General features: G+C 58.8%; 1 gene segment (V, D, J or C); it reads right to left on the bottom strand.

Annotated features, from left to right (window-relative positions):
• Nucleotides 1-8,416: 8,416 nt before the first annotated feature.
• LOC108531458 (Ig gamma-1 chain C region-like) lies at nt 8,417-14,953 on the bottom strand (the record flags this gene model as incomplete). The annotated part of the segment is given in 6 exon segments: nt 8,417-9,933; nt 11,805-11,935; nt 13,206-13,520; nt 13,618-13,947; nt 14,066-14,101; nt 14,490-14,953. Coding segments are annotated over 6 exon segments (1,360 nt in total), but the record flags the coding sequence as incomplete, so codon positions are not given.
• Between the last annotated feature and the right edge of the window lie 5,387 nt (nt 14,954-20,340).

The following is a 20,340-nucleotide window of genomic DNA, read 5'->3' as shown; positions in this document are numbered from 1 at the left end:
AAAAAAAAAAAAAAAAAAAAAAAGAATGCTCCACCTTGTCCAGCAGGATGAGTCTCTTTTCATTTTTTAGCATTTTTCTCTCTCTCCTTTGGATTGGGTTAAAAAGAATTGATATATTCTATTGATGCATCTTTAAGTTCTCAGTTACGTCTATGTCTTCTCCAATCTGTTATTAAACTTGAGTAATGTTTTTCTTTCTTTTCTTTTTTAATAAAATAGAGATGGGGTTTCACCATGTCGCCCAAGCTGGTCTCAAACTCCTGAGATTAAGTTATCCTTCCTTCTTGGCCTCCCAAAGCGCTAGGATTACAGGCATGAGCCACTGTGCCTGGCCAAATGGTGTTTTTCATTTCAGAATCATACTTTTAGTTCTAGAATTTTCATTGGGTTCTTGTAAATATTTTCAGATTTTTAGAGATACCTCATCTAATCATTCATTATAACCATATTTTCCTTTAAGTCTTTGAACATGTTTCACATAACTTCTTTAAAGTCCTTGTCTGATAACTGAGTCTGCATCTAGGTCATCTTGACATTGATCTCCATTGGCCCCTTTTTCTTTTGACTATGGATCACCTTTTCATATTTCTTTGCATACATGGTAATTTTGGTTGTGCTCCTTATGTTGTTGATAACGTGGTACAGATTATGGGTTTTGCATTCTTCCTTAGCAGAGCATCAATTGTTTTTTTCAATGATAGGAAGCAGTTAGCTTGAGTTGACTTGAACTCCAAAGTCTGTCTGCCTGACAGTTGGCAGTAGCTGGAATCTCAGTTCTCTCAACCTTACAGGTGTTGTTTTCTGCTGGGCCCTTTGGAGTTTTCCCTACCCATGCACACCTAAGGGAGCAGCCAGAGGTTTCAGTGGAGTTTACCTGCAGATTGTGGGGTTTCCCTTCGGTGACCTTCTCCTTTATGGACATCTTCTCTTCATTTCCAGCTGCTCTGAAAATGCAGCCCTGCATCCCACTCCTCACCAGGAGGGCTGCAGTTTCCTGCTTGAACTCTAGCTGCACCTGTTACATGCACTGCGGTGTGACTTCAGACAAATATTTCAAGGAATAATCCCTACTACTGTTTGTCTACTTTTGGTTATGTTCCTGTGCCTGCAATTGGTGTGTGTGTGTGTTGTGTGTGCTTACAGTTTTTCCAGTGTTTATAATTGCCATCTGCCAAAGGACTGGTCTGATATTAGCTGCTCCAGCATTACTGGAATCAGAACGACTTTCTCTCATGTGGTTTTTCATTTTCATTTCCCTGTTGACTAGTGTGGTTCAACATCTTTTCAAACGTTTAGTGGCTATTTGGATATCTTCTGTAAAACATCTGTTCACTTCTCTTTCCTATTCCTTTGTTGAATTGATTTTTTTCTCGTTGGTTTACAGGGATCTTCTCTATATTATGGATCTGTTTCTGTCAGTCAGTTATACATGTTTATAGGAAACATTGAGAAAAACTGAAATGGACCAAAGGATTACTAGGTGCCTTCAATGGAAAGCAAGGCATCGTCTTGTACACTCTTCCAGGTTATTTCATTCTATGGAGCTCTGCATCTTTCATTTTCTTTGAACTATTTTACAACTCTATACGCCAGGAGTCCCCAACAACTGGGTCATGCACTGGAACCTGTTCATGGCCTGTTAGGAACTGGGCCACATAGCAGGAGGAGAGGGGTGAGTGAGCATTACTGCCTGAGCTCCACCTCCTGTCAGATCAGTGGCAGCATTAGATTCTCATAGCAGCGAACACTATTGCAAACTGCAGATTCATGCGGTCTACGTTGCACACTCCTTATGAGACCCTAATGCCTGATGATGTGAGGTGGAAGAGCTTTGTCCCGAAGCCATCCCCCGATCCTGGTCTGTGGAAAATCGTCTTCCATGGAACTAGTTCCTAGTGCCAAAAGTTGGGGACCACTGCTCAAAGCTGTAGATAATTGATAGCGATGCAAAAACTCTTTGAATTGGTAGAAATTCAAGTTCTCATATTTGGAAGGACAATGGATTCCTCCTCACCTTCCAGGGTAAAGGGCAATTTTGCATCTATTCATGAACGCCTTTTAGCATTCTTTAATCAATTATATAAGTGTAGTAGTTTGAATTCCTCTTTGAACTGGTTGCGGCACCTTAATTAATGAGATAAAGAGCATCTCTGAAATCTGTCATCATGTTTATGTGAGTCATGATCACAATATTTTTTTAAAATGACCCTTTATTTCGTTGAGATTTCTTCTCCCCCATGGCCCCACCCAGCCTCAGTATCCAGGAAGCTTAGTGTTCTGTGGCCCGGAGGGCAGGAGACCAGGTGTTGACAGCAGATCTGAGGTTGTCGCAACTTTCCCCCACAGCTCTGCTTCAACCAGTGCCCTGGGAATGCCTCCCAGCCCCACACCTGTCCTGTCGGCCCAGGCGAACTCCATGCCATGTGGCATCTCTGCTGGTGGCCACCTGGTGAGTATGTGTTGAATAGAGAAATGTGCAGCCCCTCCACAGAGCTTCCAGGGCGTCTGTGCTCTCCAAACCTGTCTGGGCTCAAAGGACCTTCTCAGGGTGTGATGTGTTGGTGGCTAGGTTGAGCCCCTGTCTCTGATGGTAGGACTCAGGCAAGGACAATGTTCTAGACTCAAAGAGGTTGTGTGGGGCGAGTGAAAGCAACAAGAGCTTTGGGGTCAGAAATGCAGTTTCCAGCCTGGCATTGTCCCCATGAGCACGGGGTTCAGCCTCACCAATAATTATAAGATTACTCACCTAGTAATCTTTTGGTCCATTTCAGTTTCTACAATGGTGAAAGTGTCAGAGACTGCAGTACGCATTTGAAAAGCGTCTAGGGATGGCAGGGTTCCGGGTGTGGACCATAACCCATCACAGCAGGGATGTTATGCCACATCACATCCTGAATACTGAGGGTGTGACCTTGGTCACACCACTTACCTTGACATTTGTGAAAGAAAAATAAAATTTCAGGACTCCAAACTCATTATGCCACAAAGAAAAGCTGAGCTTGGAAGCTGAGTCATGGAAAAAATGAAAACAAAAAAAGAACAAAAATCACGCCTTTCCTTTTGTTTCTAAACTGACAGCAGCAGCAGATAGGCCAGGTCTCCCCAGGTGGCCTCCTTCAGCCTGACAATATAAATTAACAGTCTGGTCTTCATGACGTGGGACAAAAGGAGACAAGAAATCGTCCCTCCTGCCCCTGAGACGAATGCATATTTGACGTCTTCCTCTACTCTGTTTATTAAGTGGAGATTTACTGAGCACAAGGTGAATGGGTAAGTGCTCCCTCAACTTCTCTTTTTCATGCAACGTGGGGCTCAGTGACCTCCAATCAAAGCCTCACAAGAATGTGACCCTCCCCTCCTGATTTTTTCTTTCATCTTTCCCCTCCTCCAACTTTTCCCCTTTTCGATATTGAAGCAGGACGCAGTGTGACTCCACCTGGGGTCAGGTGTGGGGTGGTCCACGTGGACAGCTAGGAAGGTGGTCCCTGACCGTGGTGGTCCGCGTTTCCTGGGAGACAGCCAGATGTGGGTCCTGAGGGGAAGAGGCCAGTGCAGTCACAGGACGGGAGAGAGCATGCCCATTGTGCTGAGCGGGCTGGGAGGTATCCACAGAGAAGACGGTGTGACTCAACAGCCAGCACTGGGGACGGGAATGTGGGTGAAGGGCCTGGCACATGGAGCAGCTGAAGGCGTGAGGCTGTGACCTGCCTGGGGAGCCCGTGCCTGAGTTTGTAGGGTGAGTGCTGGGGTTGCAAAGGCTTGTGTCCCTGTGTGAGGCTTGTGTGAGTACATGTTTGTGTCACGTGGCTCCCATGCATGGCAGGCATTGTCATGTGGCCCCCACACGTGGCAGGCATTGTCACGTGGTCCTCACACTTGGCAGGCATGTACAGCCTTAGTACCATGCCAGACTGGGCTTTCTGTCTCCTCCAGGCCCAGCCCTGCCATTTGAGCAGGGAGCTTGGCCATGGGACTGATGTTCCATCTCCTCCAGGCCTGGCCCTGGCTTGCCATGTTAGCAGGGATCTTGGCCATGGGAGTGGTGAGCACACGTGTGGCTGTGCTGGGCTTCACTGACTGGGCTGGTGGGGACCCCACACCCCTTGCTGGGTGTGGGTAGCAGAAGGGCTGAGGTACCCTCTGGGAGGTGGTTGGGCAGGGGCAGGATTGGGAGCATGTCGGGAGATGGGTGTTCAGCTAGGCTCCTTCCCTGTGCAGGGGCTCAACTGAAACCTGGGCTCTCACTCCCCTCACCCCTGCCTCCCCAGCGTTCTCCCTCTGCCCCTCTCTTCAGCCTGCCTCGGGCCTTGCTCTGGGACCCCTGCTGAGAGGACAGGAGGGGCTTCAGCAACACCCTGTGCTGGGCGGACGCTGAGGTCGCAGCCTCGCTCTGTGTCCCCTCACAAGGCCACGTGGTGGCAGGTCCTTCCTCCAGTCTAACCAGAGTCCTGCTTGCTGCTCTGCAAGCCCACTTGGGTCCCATGGGGCAGGGGCACCTGGCAGGGTGGGCTTTGCGGACTCAAGGGCCACCGATTCCTCCAGGTCAACATGCTCAGATAGTTCCATTCTCCCCCTTCCCTCGGCCACAGGGACCTCTGTATCCTGGGCTGACCACAAATGTCAACACAAGAGTCACACCAGGAATGTCACACCATGTCACATGTCACACCACAGCACATTTTGTCACACCAGGGATGTCACGCCACATCACACCATGGAAATCATCACACTGGGGATGTCGTACCCTGTCACACCCCATCATGCCACATCACACCATGTCACACTGCATCACATCACACCAAGGAGGTGACACCCTGTCACAGCACATCTCACGTCACATCATGTCACACCACACCCCATCACACCCCATCACACGAGAGATGTCACATCCCATTACACCACATCACATTACATCACACCATGTCAAACTACATCATACTCCATCACACCAGGGATGTCGCACCACAGCACATTGTCATACCGCAACATACCACGTTGAATTATGTCACACCACATCACACCCCATCACAACACATCACATTACACCACATCAGCTACATCATACCCCATCACACCAGGGATGTTATGCCACATCACATATGTCATGCTACATCACACCACATTACACCAGGGAGGCACACTCATCACATTGTCACACCATGTCACAACACATCATACCCCATCACACCAGGGATGTCACACCCCATCACACCACATCACATGTTACACCACATCACATCATGTCACACCATGTCACATGTCACACCCCATCACACCCCATCACATTCCATCACATTATGTCACACCACATCACACCACATCACACCACATCACACCAGGAGTGTTGCACCCCATCACTCTCCATCACATCACACTGCATCACATTATGTCACACCACATCATACCACATCATACCTCGTCACATCAGGAATGTCACACCCCATCACATCACATGTTACACCACATCACACCCCATCACATCACATCATGTCACACCACATCACATGTCACACCACATCACACTATATCACCCCTAGTTACACTTCATCACACCACATTACACCAGGGATGTCACACCCAGTCACAGCACATCACATCATGTCACACCTTACCACATCACACCATGTCATACCCCATCATACCACATCACACCAGGGATGTCACACTCTGTCACACCACATCACACCATGTCATACCTCATCATACCAGGGATGTCATACCCCATCCCACTGCGTCACATCACATCACACCATGTCCAGTCATGTCACATCACATCACACCAGGGACATTGCACCACATCACACCACATCACATCAAACCAGGGATGTCACACTCTGTCATACCACATCATAGTACATCACACCATGTTCTGTCACATCACACCACATTACACCCTGTCACACCAGGGACATCACACCACGTCACACCATGTCATGTTGCATCACAGCACGGATGGCTGGGGGGTGTGCAGGGGCCGCCAACAGTGCAGCCTTGCTGGAGAGTTGAGGGAGGGTCCTGGGGCTGGGCGTGGTGTTCCTGCAGGAGGGTTGTTCCAGGAGGGCCGGCCCTCTGGAGGATGCTCGGTCCCAGGTGGAAAGGGGGAGGTGGGGCCCGGGTGCCTCAGGGAGGGGCCCAATTTCCCCAGGGAACCTGGTCCAGGTGCCAGGCCCTGCAGGGGGCAGGAGCCGCAGGGAGCATCTGCTTCTTCCCAACTCAGCCTGCTCAGGGCACGGAATGACACAGCACCCAGCACTGCCCTGGATTTCCTTTCCTTAGCCTGGCCAGGCCGTCTATCATCAGACAGTGGACTGGAGCCCACCCCACCAGAGCACCCGGAGGCCCCGAGGGCCGCTTGAAGGGCAGAGGGTGGAGACCTGTCCAGCAGGGTCCCTGCAGGCTGGCTCGTTCTCTGGGCAAAGCTCTCCTGCATCTCTGGGACGCCATCCATGGGCTTGGGCTAGAGCCGGTGAGGCAGCAGCTGCCTGCCCTGCACCCCAGGTGCTGTCTCCCTCGTCCCCCGTGGGGCTGCAGCAGTGTGTCCTGAGAGTTAAAGGGCTGGGCTTCAGCACCCAGTTGAGGCCAGGCCCCCTGGAGCCCACCCTCCAGCAGTGAGCCCTCCCACGGCACCGCAGGGCCTGGAGTCTGGGGATTTCACCCCAACTCTGTTTGGTGCAGCTCCTGCTGCTCGATGCCACACCAACGAATCCAACCACTCCCCTTTTCCTGGATGAGATGGTCTCTCTCCTGCCACAGGAAACTCCGATGGCACTTCCCAGCCCAGCCACGGCAGCCACCTCAGTAACAAGACCATCTCCTTGACTGAGTTCCAGCCAGGCTCCTTGGAGCCTCTCCACTCGGCCTCAACTTTGGCTTGTAAAGACTTGAGCAGACACTAACAGTGTCTAACAGCTTCTGGCCGCACCCCTAGGCCGACCCCTGCCCCGTCAACACCTGCCTGAGAAAGCTCCGTGCACCAGAACTGACTGACTGCTCCAACCCCGACCTCCCTTTCTCAGGGCATCTGCTGAAAGGCCTGCGACCACACGTCCTTCTGTCTGTTCCCGAGGTCTGTGCATTTCCTGTGACCCAGGAGGGCCTTTCTCGGGACCTGAGAGCCACTCCCTGAAGTGTCCCCATTGGGAAGATGGGGCCGGTGTCTCCAGGCTCTGGGAGGACAGAATCCTGACCTCAACAGTGGCCAGCGTGGACACAGCGGGCCCCATCCCAGCGACGCTGACCAGCGCTGGGCAACTTTTCCCTTCCCCGACGACTGAGCCCCGAGCACCCTCCCTGCTCCCTGTACCATCTCCCTTTACAAGGCTGTTGCCTCTGCACAGACGAAGGTGTGTTCAGGTCTTGCTGGACTCTTTCTTCTGTTGCAATAGTTATTTCTGTTGAAAATCTGTCCTTGCTATGTGACCTAGTGCCCAGCTTTATCTTTGAAAATGTCTGTCTCCACCTCTGCCTCTCCGGCCTGGTCCCTGTTTCTGGCACCCAACATGTCTCTTACGGGCTGAATTTTGCCCCAGAATGAATCACACACCAGGTTTCACCCAGACCTGATTAAGGTGATATTTCGATGAGATTTTAGGCTGAGAATTGATGCGGAAAGGGCTAAGACTTGGGGATGCTGAGATAGGATCAATGTATTTTGCATGTGAGAAGAACATGAATTTTGGGGACCAGAGTATGGACTGTTATGAGTTACGTTGTGACCCCGACAAATTCATATATTGAAGTCTTAATCCCCAGCCTCACAATGTGACTGTGTTTGGAGATGGGGTCTTTACAGAGCTCATTACGTTCCTATGAGATCACTAATCTAATCTGATGTGTGTTCTTCTAAGAAGAGAAGCTTAGGACGCGGGCACACAGAGGGATGGCCATGTGAGGACCCAGGGAGGAGACGGTGTGTATAAGCCAAGGAGAGAGGGCTTGAGAGAAACCAGCCCTGCCTGCATCCCGATCTCAGATTCCTGGTCTCTAGGCCTGGGAGGATGGATGTCTGGGGTGCGAGCCGCCCCTCTGTGGTCCTGAGCTGACTCACACAGATCTGACACCCACCTCTTGATTCTGGAAGGCCCTCTGTGTGGCTCTGCCTGGCCAGCCTGAGCCAGCTCCCAGGCCTCAACCCAGCTTGTCCTGGAAGCCCTGCCCCATGCAGAGTGACCAGGGCAGGCAGCACCGTGCCCAGCAGGAGGAGAAACTGCATCCATGTAGGCAAGAGGAGAAGCCCCGGGGGTCCATGTAGCAACAGCAGCCAGGGAGGGCCGCGTGGGCAGTGCGTGTGGCTGCTGGAGGTGGGGGTCGTGTGCAGGGAGCCCTCGAGGTGCAGCTCGACCAGCCGCCTCCCGACTCTGCTTCCCACCGTGTGCGGGACGCGGGTGAACACAGGAAGGCTGCTCCCATCACAAAGTACAAGACTTAAAAAGGATATTTTATTGTCATCAAAAACGAGAAACATTAAAGATGATTAATGAGCTTTAGAAAATTTAAAAGAAGAAAAAAGCTACCAAAGCTGAAATCGTGGCACCTCCTTCCAGTGAGGCCGGGAGTCCTCCCTGACGGCCGAGGCAGGCGCTTGCCGCGCTCCCGCTGGTGCCTCCCTTCCTGTCTGCGGATTCTGCGTGACATTCACCGAACGGCGTGACGCGGGCAGCAGAGCGTGGGAGCCTCTGTCCGGCAGTCGTGGCCAGCAGCCCCGCTTTCCCAAGGCCACGGGCACCCTCTGTGCCGTCTTCTATCTCCACCTCCTGCCCCCAGAGTGGCTGCTTATTCCTGCTGCACGTGACTTGGGGCTGGACTTCAGCCTCTGTGATGAGTTGTGCTGTGTTCACGCTCCTGGCTCTCCTGGTGTCCCTCCACCTCTCTCCCCGGTGCTCCTGGGCCGCCTCTGTCCTCAGGCCCCACCAAGGCTGAGTCTTGCCTGCCTGGGACCTGGTCACCAGGCTTCCTCTGGGAGACCTGTCTGGGCAGATGCCCACCCCTTCCTTGGGCTGTCCTCGCCCTTGCCCTGTAGGGCTCCTGCAGCGACCACGTGGCCCGGGCTCTTCTCTGAGTGATCTCCGCGGAGTGGAGTGGGTGGGAGGTGGCCGTGTCCTTGGCCTGGCCCTGGTCCCTCCTCTCCCCAGTGCAGACTCTGGGGCTGGCTGTCCCTGTGGGTCGAGTTCCACCCGAGAATCCAGCGGCGTGGGCAGGCAGCCAAGGGGCGGTGCTGGCACCGAGACCCTGTTCCATGGGAGGCTTCTTCCCAGGAGCCGGAGAGCAGCGTGCTTGGCTTGAAATAAGAACAACCTCATTCCTCATGTCAGTTCCCAGGAGTGCCCAGAACGGAGGCTGGCTGGCTGCGGGCTGGGAGGAAGGCCGTCTGACTGAGCCTTCGCAGCTCTCCGAAGCCTCCCCAGCAGGTCCTGATGGTGCTGTGGCTTCCCCGCCTTGGTGGCTGATGCTCCCACTCACCATGTGGAAACCACACCTGTGTTCAGGATTCTGGCGTGGACGGGGTTGGCTCCAGGGCCAGCTCCTGCCTGGGTGGGCTCCTGGTATGCCGGCCGCTGCCTCCTTTTGTGTGAGCACCTGGTGGGCCAGAGGGCAGGGATGTCCTGCTGAGGGGACATCTGGCCCCCAGCGCCCTGCATGCACCAAGCAGTGGAGGTCTGGGGTAGACCTGCTATGCACAGGGTCTGGAAGGGGGCGTGTCAGGGGTTAGAGGGCGACTGCGAGGCCAGAGAGCCATGGGGTTGAGGGTGGCAAGGTCTGGGGGCAGGTGTGGCCTGGGTGGTGGCTGAGCATGGCCCATGACTCCTGTGTGGGGTCTGGGTGGCCCTGGACACCCTGCAGAGGTTGACCCTAGGCCCCCTGCCCGATCATGTTCCTGTAGTCGGGGATGATGGTCTGCTTCAGGTCCACCACCGAGGAGAAGATCCACTTCACCTGTTGGCAAGGCACAGCACAGGAGTGAGAGAGGCCACGGCCCTGCACCCAAGGCCCACCCACCCCTCAGGCTACCGAGGTCATAGCCCTGCCCCCGAGGCCCACCCATCCCTCAGGCCACCCAGGCCACAGCCCTGCCCCCGAGGCCCATCCCCCCTTCAGGGCACCCAGTTGCCAGAGCCACACCACTGCCTACTCTGAGGCTTGGACATGGAGAGCAGAGCCAGGGCACCGACAGCATGTGGACAGTACAGAAGACAGTGTCAGGGACAGCGTGGGGGACAGGTGGAGACTACATTGGGGACAGTGTCACGGACAGGTAGAGACACCATGGGGGAGTGTCGGGGACAGGTGGGGACACTCCCCATGTCCCCCAACACTACATGGGGGACAGTGTTGCATACAGGAGGGGACAGCATGGAGAACAGTGTCAGGGACAGGTGGAGACAGCGTGGGGGAGAGTGTCAGAGACAGGTGAGGACAGCATAGAGGAGAGTGTCGGGGACAGGTTGGGACATCGTGAGGGACAGTGTTGCGTACAGGAGGCAACAGCGTGGGGGATAGTGTCAGGGACTGTAGGTGACAGAGTGGGAGACAGTGTCAGGGACAGGTGGAGACTATGTGAGGGACAGGTGGGGACAGCATGGAGGAGAGTGTCGGGGACAGGTGAGGACAGCGTGGGGGATAGTGTCAGGGAGAGATGGAGACAGTGTGGAGGACAGCATCAGGGACAGGTGGGGACCGCGTGGGGGATAGTGTTGCATATAAGAGGGGACAACGTGGGGGACAGTGTCAGGGATTTTAGGGGACAGAGTGGGAGACAGTGTCAGGGACAGGTGGAGACTGGGGGACAAGTGGGGACAGCATGGGTGACAGTGTCGGGGATAGGAGGGGACAGGAGGGGACAGCATGGGGGATAGTGTCAGGGGACAGGTGGGGACTGTGGGGACAGTGTTGGGGACAGATAGGGACAGCATGGGGACAGTGTTGGGGACAGCATGGGGACAGTGTCGGGGACAGGTGGGGACTGTGGGGACACTGTCAGGGAGAGGAGGGAACAGCATGGGGACAGTGTTGGGGACAGGTAGGGATACCATGGGGGACAGTGTCAGGGACCGGGGACAGTGTGGGGGACAGCGTCAGGGACAGGTGGAGACAGTGTCGAGGATAGTATTGGGGACAGGTGGGGACAGCATGGGGGACAGTGTCAGGGATAGGAGGAGACAGGAGAAGACAGCATGGGGACAATGTCAGGGACAGGAGAAAAGAGCATGGGGACAGTGTTGGGGACAGGTGGGGATAGTGTGGCCTACAGTATCTGGGACTGGTGGGCACAGTGTGTTGGACAGGGTCGGAGACAGGTGGGTAGAGCATGGGGGATAGTGTTGGGGACAGGTGGGGACAGTGTGGGGGACAGCATTGGGGAAAGGTGGGGACAGCATGGGGGACAGTGTCAGGGACAGGTGGGGACAGCATGGGGGACAGTGTCAGGGATGATGGACAGCATCAGGGACACATGGAGACAGCATGGGGGACACTGTTGGACAGGTGGGTACAGCATGGGTCACAGTGTCAGAGACACTGGGGACACTGGGGGGGACAGTGTCATGGACAGTTTATGACAGTGTGGGGGACAGTGTCGGACAGCTGGGGACAGCATAGGGGACAGCATCAGGGACAGGTGGGGACAGCATGGGGGACAGTGTCAGGGACAGGTGGAGACAGCCTGGGGGACACTGTTGGACAGGTGGGGACAGCATGGGGGACAGTGCCAGGGATAGTTTGTGAGAGACTGGGGAACGGTGTCAGGGACAGTTTGTGACAGCATGGGGGACAGTGTCAGGGACAGCTGGGGACAACGTGCGGCCGACCTTGAAGAAGGTGACGGTGGCACTGTAGCACACGCTTAGCAGGAAGAGTGTGATGAAGATGGTGATGGTCGTCCACAGCCCGTCCAGCTCCCCGTCCTGCGCCTCCGCACAGCTCTCCTCCAGTTGCAGCTCTGGACAGGAAGGGGGTGGTCAGTGCTCTGTCCCTCTGGGCTCGGGCCTCTGGGGGCGATTCCCTCTGTGGCGGGGCCCAGGATGTAGGGCCCGGCCGGGATGAGCCAACAGTGTTCTGAGGTCAGCTCCCCGCAGCTGCCCGCCCTGTGCACCAGCTTTGGCCCCGGGGCCCAGCCAGACACCCGGCCCTAGATAGCGACCCGGCCCTCAGCAGGACCCACTCCCCGTCTCCCGTGTCCCTCCCTGAGGCCCAGAGGGCAGGAGGATGGCGAAGCCCACCCCTCATGTGACCCCAGCTGCAGGGAAGGGCGGTACTGGGAAGTGGGCCAGAGCCAGGGACGCGATGTGGCGTGTGTTCCCCTGTGTGTGGGGGCCTGTGTGTGTGCGGCGGCTGCAGGGGCTCTGCTGTGAGAGGAGGGCTGGGTTTGTCTGAGCTGGTCAGCATGTGGACAAGCTGCTGAGTGGCTCGTGGGCCTGGAGGTGCTGCGTGGGGCTCGTGGGGGCCTGTGTCCGCGGAGTGTTCACGTGTGCGGGGACCTTGCTCTGGTCTGGGTGCTGTGCAGGTCGCCCGTGTGAGGCGTACGTGTGTGTGTGGCCGGCCAACCTCAGTGCGGGGTTTAATGGGTCTGGGCTGAGTGTGTGTGTGGGCATCTGGACCAGTCCCTCCACAGGGCCCGAGAGTGCGTGTCCCCAGGAGTCGGTTATGTCCCCATGCGGGTGCGAGGCTGGGCAGGGCTGCCAGGGGTTAGTGTCGTGGGGCAGATGGGTGAGGGAGGGCCTGTCCCTTCGCACATGGACTAGGCATGCCCCCGAGTGGGCAGGGGGTCTGAGGACAGGGAGCTCACAGATCAGGACAGTCTCCTACAGAGGCGGGGGCTGTGTGCCTGTCCCCAGGGGGCTCCTAGGCTTCTGGTGGCCCAGCCCAGGGCAGCTGCTGCTGGAGGGAGGGCCTCGCTGGCAAAGCCCCCCACCCCGCCGAGGGCGGCCCCTGGCTGAGCCCCACCCTAGGTGGCCCAGGCACACCTGCACAGCCCGGGCCAGTGTGGGGTCAGTGGGACCCGCTCGGCCTCCCTCATGCCCCTCAGGCTTCAGACTCGGCCTGACCCGCGCAAAGAACCATCAGAGTCTCGCAGGGGCCCAGGGCAGCGCTGGGTGCTTTATTTCCATGCCGGGCGCCTGGGAAGTACGTACACGGGTGCGGGCCAAGCATCCTCGCGCCACCCCGAGAGCCCGGGGGGCGGGGGCTTGCCGGGTGTCGCCCTCATTTACCCGGAGACAGGGAGAGGCTCTTCTGGGTGTAGTGGTTGTGCAGAGCCTCATGCATCACGGAGCATGTGAAGGTGTTCCCAGGCTGCCACCTGCTCTCGTCCACGGTGAGCTTGCTGTAGAGGAAGAAGGAGCCGTCGGAGTCCCGCACGGGTGGGGTGGTCTTGTAGTTGTTCTCCGGCTGCCCGTTGCTCTCCCACTCCACGGCAATGTCGGTGGGGTAGAAGCCTGTGACCAGGCAGGTCAGGCTGACCTGGTTCTTGGTCAGCTCCTCCCGGGACGGGGGCAGGGTGTACACCTGCGGCTCTCGGGGCTGCCCTGTAGGGACAGAGGTTGGCACAGCGGTCACTCCCAGGGCAGAGGGTGGGCCGAGCCGGCCTCTGTCCTCGTGGCCCTCGCGCCCCGCGGGTCCCACCTTTGGCTTTGGAGACGGTTTTCTCGACGGGGGCCGGGAGGGCTTTGTTGGAGACCTTGCACGTGTACTCCTTGCCGTTCAGCCAGTCCTGGTGCAGGACTGTGAGGACGCTGACCACGCGGTACGTGCTGTTGTACTGCTTCTCCTGCGGCTTCGTCTGGGCATTGTGCACCTCCACGCCGTCCACGTACCAGTTGAACTTGACATCGGGGTCGTCCTGGCTCACGTCCACCACCACGCATGTGACCTCAGGGGTCCGGGAGATCATGAGGGTGTCCTTGGGTTTTGGGGGGTAGAGGAAGACTGATGGTCCCCCCAGGAGTTCAGGTGCTGAGGAAGAGATGGAGGTGGACGTGTCAGCACCCGTGCAGGGCCTGTCCCTGGACACAGGTCACTCTAGGGCACTTGTCCCACATTCAGCTGGAGAGCGAGGCCGGGGCTGGCTTACCTGGGCACGGTGGGCACGTGGAACGACATGGGAGCTCTGCAGAGAGAAGATTGTCAGTTACTGGGATGTGGGAGGCGATAAGGTGTCTGAAATGAGGGAGTGGAGTTTGGCCTTTGGGGTGGGTTTAGGTCAGGGCAGGGTCCTCCCAGATATGGCTCTTGGCAGGTCTGAGCCCAGCACCTGCCCCTGTGTGTGCAGGGCCTGGGGTAGGGGCATCCAGCCTATGGCTGCCCCGAGTCTGGTGGAAAGAGCCAGAAGACCCTCTCCCTGAGCATGAGTGGGGTGGGCAGAGGCCTCTGGGTGAGGAGACAGACAGGTCCTGCCCTGCTGCCCTGGGCTGGGGCTGCGCAGCCAGGGTTTGTCCAGGCAGGAGGGCTGAGCCTGGCTTCCAGGAAACACCCCCCCTCCCTCGCTGGCCTCTCACCAACTTTCTTGTCCACCTTGGTGTTGCTGGGCTCATGAACGACGTTGCAGGTGTAGGTCTGGGTGCCCAAGCTGCTGGAGGGCACGGTCACCATGCTGCTGAGGGAGTAGAGCCCTGAGGACTGTAGGACAGCCGGGAAGGTGTGCACGCCGCTGGTCAGGGCGCCTGAGTTCCAAGACACGGTCACGGGTTCGGGGAAGTAGTCCTTGACCAGGCAGCCCAGGGCCGCTGTGCTCTGGGAGGTGCTCCTGGAGGAGGGCGCCAGGGGGAAGACCAATGGGCCCTTGGTGGAGGCTGCAAGAGAGGTGGCGCCATGTGACTATGGTGTGGGACAGAGCTGGGCCCAGGGCGCAGAGGCCCCTCCATTCTTGTCTCTCAGCGAGGGTCCAGAGTCTGGGCTCCCGGGCATTGGGTGTGCACCTGGCTGGTGCCACCTGCCTCACCTTGGCCCCCTCCCTGCCCCAAAGGCAAGGTCAGGCCCAGCCTGCCCCAGAAGGCTTGCAGGAGCAGCGGCCCTGCGGTACCCTTCGGCAGGCACCCCTGCAGCCTAGGAGGCGGGGCTGGGCAGCCGGGTTAGTGCTCTGTGTCTGCAGGGAGTCAGCACAGCCCAGGGCCTCTAGCTTGGCCTCGGCTCTGGCCATCGGTGCCACCTCAGGAACGGCTCATGCCCGTCGGCCCCACTCCAGCCTTTTATGGGTGCCTGGCTTGACCAGTGGCCACTGTTCTCAGATGGCTTCTCGTGGGTCCCCCGAACCCCCTGACCCTGCCGCCCCAGCGTGGCCCTCCCCTAGTGAGTGGGCCTGACTTGCCCAGGGCCCTGGTCGTAGCCTGCCCTCTGCCCTCCAGGGCCCTGTTTTTCTGTGCAGCAGAGGGGCCAGACACTGCATAGGGTCAGCACCCTCAGCCCCAGGGCCCCGGAACCTCCTGCCTTGGAATAGCCCCCTGGGAACCCCCTCCTCAGCGTCTCCCCCCTTTCCCCTTAGCCCCAGTGTGCACCATCCCAGGTCAGGGCCCTGAGTGCATTGATGCCCCATGCCTCCCCAGTGTCCTGCATTACTTCCGGAGGCTGCGTCACCACACCCTCACCCTCCCAGCCCTGGCCTGGCCTTCTTGGCCACCAGCCCACCTCCTCCCTCTCCAGAGCTTCCCCCGGCAAGGTCCCTGCTGGGCTCAGCCCAGTCCCCCCAGCACAGGTAGGAGCCTTGCAGCTGCCCTTGGCCCTCCCCACCCTGCATGGCGCCAGGACCCTCAGGCCACAGGGAGGCCCCATTTCTCTCTGCCACTGGCCCAGTGGCCCTGGAGTCCCACTGCAGGTCAGGTGTGCCCTGACCTCTGAGGAAGGTAAGTGCCCTGCCCCCAGCCAGGCCATCCCCTCTGCTCAGCCCCAGGGCCCTGCTCACTACCCCTTCCCCTCACCTGCACCACAGGCTCTGGCCGACTCTGACCAGGCCCTGAACGGGCCCCTCTGTCTCCCCTGTGCTGGTGCACTGCCCTGCACCACCTCCACTCAGCTTCATTGTGCTGGTGGCCCTGGCTCCTGGCAGCCCATCTTGTTCCTTCTGGAGCGCCAGCCTCAGTGGCCTTCCTGCCCAGGGTCCACTGGGGTCAGCCCTGGTCTCAGCACTTGTTCCCCTGCATCCGGACCTGCCCCTGCCTGTGAGCTGAGCCCTGAGTCCTGGAATGCCTTCCCTTCTCCATCCTAGCTCACCCTTGCCAGGTGCTCAGTGGGATGGGCTCACACCCCCTTCCCTGTACCAGGAGGCTGCACTGTGCTTTCACCAGCCCTCAGCTGTCAGCTGCCAGCAACTGCCCAGCTCCTGCCGAAGTCTAGGAGCTGAGTGCTGCCTCCCACCGGCCTGCTCACCTGTGGCTGCTGTGCCCTGAGCTCTAGTGCTTGTCACCTGCTTGTCCTGCCTCTCACCGGCCCTGTTCACCTGCATCTGCTCTGCCCTGGTCCTCTGAGCTCCAGTGCCTGTCCCTTGCTTCTCCTGCTTCCCACCAGCCGCTGCTCAAGTGTGGATGATCTGCCTTGGCTCTCTGAGCTCCAGGGGCTGCCCACCTGCTCCCCCTGCTTCCCACCGGCCCTGCTCACCTGTAGCTGCTCCGCCCTGGCTCCCTGAGGCCAGAGCCTCAGTCCTGCTCACCTTCTGATGCTCTTGCTTTGTCCCCTGAGCTCCCGGGGTTGCCCCCTGCTCATTCTGCCTCCCACCTACCCCTCCTCACCTGAGGCTGCTGTGCCCTGGTGCTCTGAGCTCCAGAAGCTGCCCCCTGCTCCTCCTGCTTCCTACTAGCCCCTGCTCACTTGTGGATGATCTGCCCTGGCTGCCTGAGCTCCAGGGGCTGCCCCCTGCTCGTCCTGCCTCCCACCAGCCCCGGCTCACCTGCGGCTGCTCTGCCCCGGTCCCCTGAGCTCCAGGAGCTGCCCCCTGCTGCCCACCTCCCCCTGAGCCCTGCTCATCTGAGACTGCTCTGCCCTGGTTCTCTGAGCTCCACGGGCTGGCCCTTGCACGTCCTGCCTCCCACCAGCCCCTGCTCACCTTCCGATGCCCTCCCCTCATCCCCTGAGCTCTAGAATCTGTCCCCTGCTCCCCCTGTCTCCCACCTGCCTTGCTCACCTGAGGCTATTCTGCCCTGACTCCCTGAGCTCCAGAGGCTACCCCCTGCGCGTCCTGCCTCCCACCTGCCCCTGCTCACTTGCGGCTGCTCTGTCCTCGTCCCCTGAGCTCCAGGAGCTGCCCCCTGCTCCTCCTGTCTCCCCACTGCCTTGCTTACCTGAGGCTGTTCTGCCCTGGTTCCCTGAGCTCCAGAGGCTACCCCCTGCGCGTCCTGCCTCCCACCTGCCCCTGCTCACCTGCGGCTGCTCAGCCCTGGTTTCCAGAGCTCCTGGAGCTGCCCCTGCTTGCTCATCTCTCACTGAACCCTTCTCACCTGCGACGGCTCTGCCCTGGCTCTGAGAGCTCCAGGAGCTGCTCCCTGCTCATCCTGGCCCTCACCAGCCCCTGGTCACCTGCGGCTGCTCGGTCCTGGTCCCCTGAGCTCCAGGAGCTGCCCCCTGCTCACCCTGTCACCCCACTGGCCCCTGTTTACTTTCAGATGCTCTGTCCTGGTCCCCTGAGCTTCAGGAGCTGCCTCCTGCTCCTCCTGCCCCCACCTGCCCTGTGCACCTGCGGCTGCTCGGTCCTGGTCCCCTGAGCTCCAATGTCTGCCTCCTGCTCATTCTACCCTCCCTGAACCCGGGGCAGCAACGTCACTCAGACCACTGTTGCCCCCTGCCTGTCCTGGCACCCTCTGTCCAGGTGTGGGCTCTTTTTTCTGGCCTCAGTTTTGTTTTTGCAGCACTTGGCTTGTTCCCTTTGCTGTGAAGACCCCTGTGTCCAGTCAGGTCTCCCCAGTAGAGTCCCTTGCCCATGTCCCCCTCCTGGCTGAGCTCCTGGATCCTCCCGTCCCGGCACTGCTCCTGCTCTGGAAGCCTCTCCTGAACCTCAGCTCAGTGGCCTCTGCTCTGCTGGGTCAGCTCCCGGAACCCATGGAGCCTCAGCCCCTTCTCTCACCCCAGGCCTGCTGTGCTCTGGGCCTTTCTGGGCCTTTCTGGGCCTCCCTGGGCCTCCCTGGGCTCTTCTCTCCTCCCGCCCATGCACTCAGCACAGCTCTCCCCTCCTCTCCGCTGCTGACCACAGCCCTGCTCCCCACCAGCAGGTGCCCCAGCCCCGTCAACTGGCTCTGAGCCCAGCCCCTGTCCGTCCCCTGTCCCTGCCTCTGCCTCTGGGATCCTTCACTTCCACCCTCCCGTCCTGCTGCCACATCACCCTCCCTGCTCTGCTCCCATCTCACCTGCTGTACTTGGTCCTGGCTGAGAAGAGGGCCCCACGGCCAGCACTGCTGACCCTGCCCTGGGCTCCGGTGATGCTGCCGGCCTGGACAACCCCTCCCTGGGGCTTCTCCTCCTCCCTCGCTCTGCTGCCTCCTCAGCTCAAGTCAGTCCTGGCCATCCTAGCATCGCTCCACGGCCGGCTCTGCCACATCCCGTCATGTTCCTCGTGATCCCAGCCCGGTGGTCCTGGAGGCCTCAGTCAGCCTCTAGTGTGTCCTGCCCTGTTGGCTGGGAAGCCCCTGCCCACGGGCCCCGTCGTCTGGCACTGGGTGGGCATCTGTGCCTGAAGCCTGCCCACCTCCGCCATGCTGGCTCTGCTTGGGCCTCCGTGTGGTGCCAGCCTCGCCCCAGTGTCTCCCCAGCCTCTTGCAGCCTGTTGAGCAGCTCAGGTCCAGGAGACCCACGGCTGGCCCCAGGCTCTGTCCTTCTCCGAAGCCTGTGCTCCTGCCCTGTGCTGACCCCACTCATCGAGGTGGGGGTCTCAGCCCTTCCTGCTCTGTCGCGGTTCATGTGGGCGGCCCCGCCCCCACTGTCAGCCGCTATTTGTCCTCCTAGGAAATCACAGCTCAGGTCCCAGGTCCCCAGAGGTGGGAACTCCACCCCTGCACCCTGCAAAGACTAAGAACAGGATTGAAACCGGGGGCACTGCTTACTTCCTGAAGTTCCCTTTTCTTCTGGTGGTTTGTGTGTCAGAGGGCGAGGGGGAGTCCAGACACAGCCGAGGCTGCCTCCTGGGTGTGTGGGGATGGGGGTGGTGGGTGCCCCTTACTCACGGGAGAAGGTGGGGCGCCTGGACCTTGTGCACTGCTCTTTTATCTGTCCCTGATTCCCTGGGGCTGGACTGAGACTGGCAAGGATCATGCCCATTCCGCCCATGGTCTCAGCCTCTCAATACCAGGACCTCTCACCTGAGCCTTCTGGCCCCCACTGGGCCCTGGTGGCTGCTTTTGCCTGGGCGTCTCCCCAGGTGGCTCTTACTCATGGTGCAGGGAGGGGAGTGTCAGCCCATCCCGCTGAGCAGCTGGCAAGGGCGAGTTGGGATGGAGAAGGCAAGGCGCTCCAGGGCTCTGGGCTGAGCTCACAGGCAGGGGTGGGTCGGGCTGCAGGGGAAACGTGTGCTTGAGGCCAGGAGGGTCCCAGGGCTGGTTCGAGTGGACTCTGGGCAGGAAGACCCCTGAGGCTGGTGCTCCAGAAGGAACCAGATGGACTGCCAGGAACCAGGGCCACCAGCTCTGCCCCTGGGGACCGAGGGGACATGGGACAGGTGGATGAACACACTGAAGCTGAGGTGGTGCAGGGCAGTGTACCAGCAGAGGGGAGTCAGAGGGGCCCGTTCAGGGCCTGGGCAGAGTCGGCCAGAGCCTGTGGTGCAGGTGAGGGGAAGAGGTAGTGAGCAGGGCCCTGGGATTGAGCAGAGGGGATGGCCTGGCTAGGGGCAGGGCACTCCGCTTCCTCAGAGGCCAGGGGCACACCCGAGTTGTAGTGGGACTCCAGGGCCACTGGGCCAGCAGTAGAGTGAGAAATGGGGTCTCCCTGGGGCCTGGGGGTGCTGGTATCATGCAAAGTGGGGAGGGCCAAGGGCAGGTGCAAGGGTCCCATCTGTGCTGGGGGAGCCTGGACTGAGTTCAGCAGGGACCTTGCCAGGTGGAATCTCTGGAGAGAGGGAGGAGCTGGGCAAGGGTTAACTTGGAGGTGGGAGGTAGCAGGGGACGGGTTGAAGCCAGAGGGGGTGGGAAGACCAAAAGCCTGAGGAGGTGTAGCACAGGAAGTGTCCAGAATGGAACAGGAAGCATCTAGAATGGACACTTGCGAGGGGAAATCATGTCCCCCAACTAAGTGTGCTCTCCACAAGGACCTGGCTCACCCTTGTGACCCTGCTGGATCCCCGAGCTGGCACCAGCCCTGCCCTCAGAGAGAATGTCTAGGAGGCAGGTGGAGGTACACGTGTGGGTCCCTGGGGAAATCCATCCTCCGGCCGTG

Source organism: Rhinopithecus bieti, unplaced genomic scaffold (assembly GCF_001698545.2).
Source record: "Rhinopithecus bieti isolate Rb0 unplaced genomic scaffold, ASM169854v2 scaffold_9930, whole genome shotgun sequence".
Taxonomy (NCBI): domain Eukaryota; kingdom Metazoa; phylum Chordata; class Mammalia; order Primates; family Cercopithecidae; genus Rhinopithecus; species Rhinopithecus bieti.
Note: the sequence above shows the minus strand (reverse complement) of the source record. Positions and strands in the feature narration are given on the sequence as shown.